Genomic DNA, 10,191 nt, shown 5'->3' with positions numbered 1-10,191 from the left:
CTCAGTCACTGATAGCCCAGAGAGGGCGGGTGTGGATGAGAAAAGCTGAGTAAATGTTTCACTGGTGTTTTCAGTGATGTACCGTTTTCTGATTGTTTTTGTTTGGGCACAGAGATAGTGCCGCTAAAAAAAACACAGGAATGATCAGAGAGCGCAACGTCAGTCACCACAACCTTGGGAATGTTCAGACCCTTGGAGACTATCAGGTCCAGAGTGTGCCCCTTATTGTGCGTGGGCTCCATCACGTGCTGAGTCAGTCCATAGTTCTCAAAAACACAACACAGTTCTTTGCTCCCCCTGTCCTGGGGGTTGTCAACATGAATGTTAAAATCACCCGAAATGATTACACAATCAAAATTAATGCAGATTATAGACAGCAGTTCAGTGATGTCATCAATGAAGGTTGCACAATATTTAGGTGGCCTGTAGATATTTAGAAATATCGCTTGAGGGGAAGATCTTAATTGAAGAGCAACGTATTCAAAAGAAGCAAAATTTCCATAACATATTTGCGTACAGTGGAAGGAGTCATTAAACAAAATGGCGACTCCCCCTCCTTTCTTATTCACTCTATTCTCGCTCATAAAACTGACGTTAGGGGGAGCTGTCTCAATAAGAATAGCAGCGCTGTTATGGTCTAACCAGGTTTCAGTTAAAAACATAAAGTCTAGATTGTGTTTGATAATAAAATCATTGATTAAAAATGATTTTCCTGCCAAAGACCTGACGTTTAGTAAGGCTAGTGTTAGTGTGTTTTCATTATTTGCGACAGGCTGTAGCTGATGAGGAATGGATGCTAAATTTGCTAAGTTTGCAGTTTAGTGCTTATTCACCATTCTTTTTCTATTACCTATCACAACATAATTTGAGGAAGAATTGAATCCACAGGGCCCGGGCTTGTCTTGGAAAAAGTCATGAGTGTCTCTAGGCCTGGAGCCAAGGCCCGGCACATATCAGGTCATGCTTACATGATTTTGCACACAAGCGTCCTTATCAGTTTGAGTGGAAGGAGTTTTTTTTACCTCCTGGCAGAGGAGCCCGGCGTTTTACTATTACCCGGGGTTGAGCCCAGCGTTTTACTTTTGCCCGGGGTTGAGCGATGGGGGAAGGAAGGGGTGCATATTTGGTTCCAGCATCTACCAGGTGATTCATGTGGTCAGTGACAGACCTTCAGACCTTATAGACCTTCAGGTTTCGGGGCTGTCGCTGGGCAATACAGACTTTCAGCTCCCTCCAAATATTTCTATTGGGTTCAGGTCTGAAGACTGGCTAGGCCACTCCTTGACCTTGAGATGCTTCTTACGTAGCCACTCCTTAGTTGCCCTGGCTGTGTGTTTAGGGTCGTTGTCATGCTGGAAGACCCAGCCAAGACCAATCTTCAGTGTTCTTACTAAGGGGAGAAGGTTGTTGGCCAAGATCTTGCGATACATGGCCCCATCCATCCTCCCCTCAAGACGGCGCAGTCGTCCTGTCCCCTTTGAAGGAAAGCATCCCCAAATAATAATATTCCACCTCCACGCTTCACAGTTGGGATGGTGATCTTGGGGTTGTACTCATCCTTCTTCCTCCAAACAGGGCAAGGGGAGTTTAGACCAAAAATCTCTATTTGTGTCCTTCTCCCATTCCTCCTCTGGATCACACGCTGACTTGAGCAGGGGGACCTTGCGTGCGCTGCAGGTTTTAATCCATTATGGCATAGTGTGTTACCAATGGTGTTATTTGAGACTGTGGTCCCAGCTCGCTTCAGGTCTTTGACCAAGTCCTGTCATGTAGTTCTGGACGGATCCCTCACCTTCCTCATGATTATTGATGCCCCACGAGTTGAGATCTTACATAGAGCCTCAGTCCGAGGGAGATTGACCGTCATCTTGAACTTCTTCCATTTTCTCATAACTGATTAATTAAACAGTTTTTTGCATTCTCAGAGCTTGCCTTTTGTTGTTGTTGATTGTGTCTCTGAGGGGAACGATCTGGAATACAGGTTGATTATCAAGAACTTTGTCAGCTGGCGTGAGCTCAACCAGCTTCAGCTTAACACCAGCAAGACAAAGGAGATGATAGTTGACTTCAGGAGGAAAACATCCCCTTTCTCACTGGTGAGCATCCAGGGATCAGACATTGAGGTAGTGGAGAGCTACAGATTTGTTGGTGTTTACCTAAACAATAAACTGAACTGGACTGATAACTATCCCTGCTCTATATAAGAAGTGCCAGAGTCGCCTCCATCTGCTGAGTAGACTCAGGTCCTTTGGAGTGTGCTGGATTCTCCTCAGGACTTTCTAGGACTCTGTGGTGGCCTCTGTCATCCTTTATGCTGTGGTCTGCTGGAGGGGGGGTAGCTCGGACCAGGACAGGAGCAGACTCAATTGACTGATCAGGAGAGCGAGCTCTGTCCTTGACTGTCCTCTGGACCCCATAGAGAAAGTAGGGGAGAGGAGGATGTTAGCCAAGCTGACATCCATCATGGACAACACCTCCCAACCCATACACGACACTGTGGGTTCCCTGAGCAGCTCCTTCAGCAGCAGACTGATACACCCATGGTGTAAGAAGGAGAGGTACCGCAGGTCATTCATCATGGCTGCTGTCAGACTCTACAACACCTGCACTACCTGATAGTGTTGTAGTTTCCTTTCCTGTTTTTCTCCCATCTACATCACACACTTTCTGTTAATCTTTAATATCGGTATTTCTATAATTTTATGACAAGTACTTACTTTTATATTTATATTTATGGTCACAGGTTAATATAATTTAAATGATGCTACCAACTCTGCTGACTTAAAGGAAAGTTAGCAGTTTTCTGTGTAGTGGAGTACATGTAGATGATTGGCACCAGTATCTGGAGGTCCATGTTGTCTGCTGGTAAAACGGGATGACTCCCTTCAGCTAGTTGAAAATCAGTGACTTTCTCAATTAAGCGTTTAGAGTGCAGCGTCATTAATGACACTGCCTTAGCTGCATCATCCTCCCCACCTCCACCCAATCGTTCCAAAAATTGTATATATTATGTATAATTGTATATATATTGTATAATATATACACACATATACAGTGAGGAAAATAAGTAATTGAACAATCAATCAATCAAAATAAGTACTTGATCGCTATCATGATGGAGGGGTCTGAAATTGTCATTGTAGGTGCATGTCCACTGTAAAAGACATGATCTAAAAAGAAAAATAAAGAAAGAAAGAAAATTTAAACTATTTATTTGTATGATACAGCTGCAAAAAAATATTTGAATCCCTGAGAAAATCAATGTTAATATTTGGTACAGTAGCCTTTGTTCGCAATTACAGAGGTCAAACGTTTCCTGTAGTTTTTCACCAGTTTTGCACACAATGCAGAAGGGATTTTGGCCCACTCCTCCACACAGATCTTCTCTAGATCAGTCAGGTTTCTGGGCTGTTACTGAGAAACACGGAGTTTGAGCTCCCACCAAAGATTCTCTATTGGCTCTATTGATCTCTAGAGACTGGCTAGACCACGCCAGAACCTTGATATGCTTCTTACAGAGCTTGGTTATCCTGGCTGTGTGCTTCGGGTCATTGTCATGTTGGAAGACCAAGCCTCGACCCATCTTCAATGCTCTAACTGAGGGAAGGAGGTTGTTCCCCAAAATCTCGCAATACATGGCCCCAGTCATCCTCTCCTTAATACATTGCAGTCGCCCTGTCCCATGTGCAGAAAAACACCCACAAAGCATGATGCTACCACCCCCATGCCTCCCAGTAGGGATGGTGTTCTTTGGATGGTACTCGTCATTCTTCTTACTCCAAACACGGTTAGTGGAATTATGACCAAAAGGTTCTATTTTGTTCTCATCAAACCACATGACTTTCTTCCATGACTCCTCTGGATCATCCAAACTGTCATTGGCAAACTTAAGACAGGCCTTGACATGTGCTGTAATATGCAGGGGAACCTTCCGTGCCATGCATGATTTCAAACCATGACGTCTTAGTGTATTACCAACAGTAACCTTGGAAACGGTGGTCCCAGCTCCCAGGATCATTGAGACCCCATGTTAGTAGTTGGATTCTTACTGATTGTATGGGGTGGACAGGTGTCTTTATGCAGATAACAACATCAAACAGGCACATCTAATTTAGGATAATAAATGGAGTGGAGGTGGACGGCAGGCTAACAGGTCTTTGAGGGTCAGAATTGTAGCTGATAGACAGATGTTCAAATACTTATTTGCAGCTGTATCATACAAATAGTTAAAATATCATACTTTGTGGTTTCTGGATTATTTTTTAGATTATGTCTCTCACAGTGGACATTTACCTACTATGACAATTTCAGACCCCTCCATCATGAATTGTAAGTGTGTGTGTGTGTGTGTGTGTGTGTGTGTGTGTGTTTACATATATATATATATATATATATATATATATATGTGTATATGTGTGTGTGTGTGTGTGTGTGTGTGTGTGTGTATGTATATATGTGTGTATATATATATATATATATATATATATATATATATATATATATACACACACACACTCTGTATGGAAACATAATAAAGGGCCAAATTACCTAACTCAAGGCTTTAATATGGCAGTTCACAAACCAACGTGTGACTCCCCAACGTCCATTATATTTACAGTCAGTGAACACACAGCCCTGGGGGCCTTCCGTGTTCAGCACTAAGGTGAGGGAGATGTGGCTACCAGTCTGGACTATCTGTGGTCTGGTTTGAGTTTAACATGGGTGAAAGTAATACCCCATTTAGGGGTACACCATGAAGTCATGGGTTACTGAGGTAGTGTGTGTATGGACAGAAAGGGAAGGTGAAAACCCGACTTTTATCTGGCAATTATTGGATGCATTTGATGCAATTCTGTGGTTCACCAATAACGTTTATGGTACTATTCTAAATGGTAATAGTATTAATCTTTGTAAACACTAGCAGAATGGTAGGCTAGATGTTGCACTGAATCCTTGTTGTTGGTTGTGTCCACTGTACCTCCACACACTTGAAGTATAAGTAAAGCCCTACATGCCTGAACTAAAATAGTCTCATCTTGTAAGGTTTTCCCAGATGAGTTCCACCTTCAGACCCTGAACCCTTTCCTACGTTCCTGTGCTGAGCTCCATCAACATGTCAATGTCAAGAACATCATCATTGCTCTCATTGACAGGTACAATTTGATTCACTGAAAATTAATCAAACTAATGGAATTTGAATTTGCCCCAGGATACGTGATAGTGATTTTACGGGATAGAATAACTAGCCTTTCTCCAAAAAGGAAAATTACACTATAATATGGGACCAGGATCAATAGGATAGTATACTAAAGAGACTGTATGTGTAATAGCCAACTCAAAAAATGAGATCTACTGTATGGTTACTCTTTAAAGAACAATTAAAAACTGTTCCGTGTTTGTGACCTAAATAGTGGAAATGTACTTGAATTTTCTCTGCTAATTTTTGTTTTGTTTTTCAGACTTGCTCTGTTTGCTCATCGAGAAGATGGCCCTGGCATTCCATCTGAGATCAAATTGTTTGACATCTTCTCTCAGCAAGTGGCCACTGTTATTCAAGTAGGTTATTTTCTGTAAGACAAAAAACACGCTGTACACGCTTTTTAAAGCGATTTAAAGCTTAAGTGTGTAACTTTTTGATTTTAAAGGAGAATTCCATTCAATTCCAACACGTAGCTCTGTTTGTATATTTGGAGTGCTGTCAGTCAAACTAAAACAATCGGTACTGCCTACACCGTGTTATCCTCCTGCTAGAGTAAGCACACAATAGGCTTAAACAAGTCTAGTTTTAAATGTGTTTTTAGCCTCTAAACAAATTCAGAAGATTGTCATCTGGCTCTTCTGAAGAGTCAATCATGTTTGTTTTTTTCATTTGAAGAGGTGATCTTGGGTTTTGGGAAACACTTAATGTCGAAATTGTATAGACCAAACAACTAATTAATCAAGAAAAAAAATAACAGATGTTGCAGACCTACAAAAAGTAAATCAGTAATAAACTTTAACATATTGTTTAGTAAATTTTAAGGTGTAGAGAAGATTGCATAAGATTCATGTCAGAAGAACCTAAAAAAGTGTATCCCCTTTCTGGTGTAGGTCAAAATAAAGGAAATCCTCGGGAAATAAGATGAATCCTCCAATCATTGGTCTACTATTCAACTTTTATTCATGTTGCTTACAGTATGATGAAAAACGGTCTAACTAAGCTATCCTTCTCCCAGCTATGATGAAACTAAGTTTAAATTTCAAACTGTTGGACTGACAATGCTGACCGTGTCATTCTATGATTCCTCCTCCAGTCTCGCCAGGATATGCCTTCAGAGGACGTGGTCTCTTTGCAGGTCTCTCTCATCAACTTGGCCATTAAATGCTACCCTGACCGTGTGGACTATGTAGATAAGGTCCTGGAGAGCACTGTGGAGATATTCAACAAACTCAACTTGGAACAGTAAGTCCCCAAAGTCCTGCCACACTGAGATTTAAGAACACAATGATTATCCTGGTTAGAAAAAAAAAAACTTTTTAATAACAACTTGTATGCTCACAGTAAAAAGAATCTACCAACAAAAAATGTGGTAAGAAGAAGGAATGCAATAGAGCTACTACTCTACTACTTACAACTCGCCGGTTTGCAGCATTCTAAAACCTGCTTTAGCTTAGCTTTTTGTAGCTCAGTATATCTTTTTTGCGTCTAGATATGAATGTGGATAATGTCAGTGAGATTCTAGTGATGATTCAGTAAAAATGCTTTGTATTTCTCTGATTCATGGCTTTACACAAAGACTTCTCTTGGTGTTGAAAGAGGTGACATCTCTTACGTTCTAAAACCAGCACTAGAGACTCAACCAGCTGAGTTGCAGCCACTCCATCAGCTGTTTCAAGTCGAGCTGAAACCTTTCTTTTTTGCGATGTTCTCAAATCTTTTTGTCACATTGCGAATATTTGGTCTGAACTGATCTTTACGGTGTGGACCTGTTTCAAGCAGTAAAAGGAAGATATTGTAGGGTTTTCCGTATGTTAAAACCGGGCATGTACATATTTGGGGTTAGGAAAATTCTCTCTGTGGTACCAACTTGATTCATTAACCTTAATATCTTCTTGCTTTCTCCTGTCTCAAAACACAACGAAACAGTAAAAATCGGAGGGTCACCAATATGCACAGCAAAAGCAGAGGGATTTAATCATTTTGGTTAGTTCAGCTTTTCAACTGTAAAAAAAAAAAAAGATATATTATGAATTGAATGTATTTAATGGAACTGTAGACGCCTGCATTAACTGACCAAATTAAAGCAGGTTTTGAACAGGTTAAAACCGTTAAAAGTCAAAACTATGTTCTTAGAGGAAAAACACTTAACTAACGAGACAATTAACATAAAATGAAGGTGGCCAGGCCAGGGTCTATCATATTTGTACTCTTTTAACTCTGCAGGTGTGGTTATGTTAATAGTTAAATCTATTTCACTGCAGATGGATGATGTAACTGAGGATCCCAATGGTAGATTCTTAATCATACAGAGCCCCATTCTGTCTACACGTCTTAATTAATTAAATGTACTAATCGGACCAACAACAAAAAAGAAGAGGGAGAGTGGGAGTCTTTAAGTTTGGGTGACAGTGATCAGAAAGCTGGATTCTGACATGGACATGTTTTTAAGACAGACAGGACAGAATAGGGGTAATGATTAAATGCACTCTTTGCCTCGCTTACTTTCACAGTTATGTGTCACACTTTTACCCGTTCCGTTCTTTCCCCTCCCCTAGCATAGCGACCAGCAGCGCAGTGTCAAAGGAACTAACCCGACTGTTGAAGATCCCAGTGGATACCTACAACAACATCCTGACCGTGCTGCAGCTCAAACACTTCCCACCACTCTTTGAGTACTTTGACTATGAGTCACGCAAGAGCATGAGTTGCTATGTGCTGAGCAACACACTGGACTACAACACCACCATTCTGGAACAGGAACAGGTTGGCTTCCTCCATACCACTTAAGCACACAGGCAATAATTGTTAAGGATAGGCAGTCAGACATGCTACACACCCACACGGCACCCTGACCTCCCGCACCACTCGCTGGCACTGAACATTAGCAGTGGATGTCAACTGCCACTACACCATTGTCCAAAATTAACTCAATTTCGAGGAGTACTGGATTGTTTGTTTTGATTGCTAGTAAAGATCTTCATGGTAGTCCCGCCATTGATGGAACTATTTTTTGAAGAAGCATCAGATTTGATATTTTGATAGCACTCCTGACAACACTACATATTGTACATGATCAGGCTGTGTCCTGCTTTTATTTGACCCCCCCCCCCCCCCCCCCCCCCCCCCCCCCCCCCCAGAAACTATTACACTTCCCTGTGTTGTAAAACAACAGTAGCACGTAATCATGAAACTGAAGTCAAATCTAGGCAACTGCTATTTTGCCTCGCCTCATGACTAAATTGGATGCTGCTGCCAATCTCCGTTTACATTCTAACAGTTCACAGAAGGTTTGCAGTGAAGATGGTTTTGCTAGATATCTTTCCCTGAAAAGGAATGATTGACGGAATCTTCATTTTCTCTAAAGTTATCTTCACTATCAACAATCTCTACTGGTATAATTTTTTAGGAGGAAACACAAGCTCACCAACCACAGTTCTTGCGATTGCCATGGCGCTGTGAAGTTGAATTTTTTTCAAAGGGCACATGTCAGCTCTGGTAGCATTTGGTATAACTTTGGCAGCCTTAATAAAGGGGTCTCTAGCTATGATGCAACCCCTACAGTGAGGAAAGTAAGTATTTGAATACCCTGCTATTTTGCAAGTTCTCCCACGTAGAAATCATGGAGGGGTCTTAAATTGTCATCGTAGGTGCATGTACACTGTGAGAGACATAATGTAAGAAAAAAAGAAATCCAGAAATCACAATGTATGATTTTCTAACTATTTATTTGTATGATACAGCTGCAAATAAGTATTTGAACACCTGAGAAAATCAATGTTAATATTTGGTACAGTAGCCTTTGTTTGCAATTACAGAGGTCAAACGTTTCCTGTTGTTTTTCACCAGGTTTGCACACACTGCAGAAGGGATTTTGGCCCACTCCTCCACAGAGATCTTCTCTAGATCAGTCAGGTTTCTGGGCTGTTGCTGAGAAACACGGAGTTTGAGCTCCCACCAAAGATTCTCTATTGGTTTTAGGTCTGGAGACTGGCTAGGCCACGCCAGAACCTTGATACGCTTCTTGATGCTACCACCCCCATGCTTCACAGTAGGGATGGTGATCTTGGGATGGTAGTCATCATTATTCTTCCTCCAAACACGATTAGTGGAATTATGACCAAAAGGTTCTATTTTGGGCTCATCTGACCACATGACTCTCTCTTTTGACTCTTCTGGATCATCCAAATGGTCTTTGGCAAACTTAAGACGAGCCTTGACATGTGCTGGTTTAAGCAGGGGAACCTTCCGTGCCATGCATGATTTCAAACCATGAAGTCTTAGTGTATTACCAACAATAACCTTGGAAATGGTGGTCCCAGCTCTTTTCAGGTCATTGACAAGCTCCTCCCGTGTAGTTCTGGGCAGATTTCTCACCTTTCTCAGGATCATTGAGACCCCATGAGGTGAGATCTTGCATGGAGCCCCAGTCCGAGGGAGATTGACAGTCATGTTTAGCTTCTTCTATTTTCTAATGATTGCTCCAACAGTGGACCTTTTTTTCACCAAGCTGCTTGGCAATTTCCCCGTAGCCCTTTCCAGCCTTGTGGAGGTGTACAATTTTGTCTCTAGTGCCTTTGGACAGCTCTTTGGTCTTGGCCATGTTAGTAGTTGGATTCTTACTGATTGTATGGGGTAGACAGTTTTCTTTATGCAGCTAACAACCTCAAACGGGTACATCTAATTTAGGATATTAAATGGAGTGGGGGTGGACATTTTGAAGGCAGACTAACAGGTCTTTGAGGGTCAGAATTGTAGCTGATAGACAAGTGTTCAAATACTTATTTGCATTTGTATCATACAAATAAATAGTTAAAAAATCATACATTGTGATTTCTGGTTGGGATGAGCAGAGTATCCGGTACTGATAAAGCACTTTTGCCGATTAAAAGTATTATACGAGTAATACGAGTCAATATCTGTACTTGGATTTAATACAACACCTCAGCTGGCCGTGGCTGCGTTCTGTGATAGTCACAGCGCGCCCCCCCCCC

The 10,191-nt window shown here is 41.5% G+C and overlaps 1 protein-coding gene across 1 annotated transcript in view; it reads left to right on the top strand.

Moving 5' to 3' along the window:
- Window positions 1–10,191, top strand: part of vps35 (VPS35 retromer complex component) — a 37,285-nt gene that overhangs the window by 21,590 nt on the left and 5,504 nt on the right. Inside the window, exons 8-11 of the mRNA XM_034874217.1 lie at window positions 5,044–5,153; window positions 5,460–5,556; window positions 6,294–6,442; window positions 7,756–7,963. Coding sequence (XP_034730108.1) covers window positions 5,044–5,153; window positions 5,460–5,556; window positions 6,294–6,442; window positions 7,756–7,963 — 564 coding nt within the window. The remainder of the gene's footprint in view (window positions 1–5,043; window positions 5,154–5,459; window positions 5,557–6,293; window positions 6,443–7,755; window positions 7,964–10,191) is intronic.

This window comes from Etheostoma cragini, chromosome 1, assembly GCF_013103735.1.
Source record: "Etheostoma cragini isolate CJK2018 chromosome 1, CSU_Ecrag_1.0, whole genome shotgun sequence".
NCBI classification, from domain to species: Eukaryota; Metazoa; Chordata; class Actinopteri; order Perciformes; family Percidae; genus Etheostoma; species Etheostoma cragini.
This window is presented reverse-complemented; position numbering and strand designations above follow the sequence as displayed.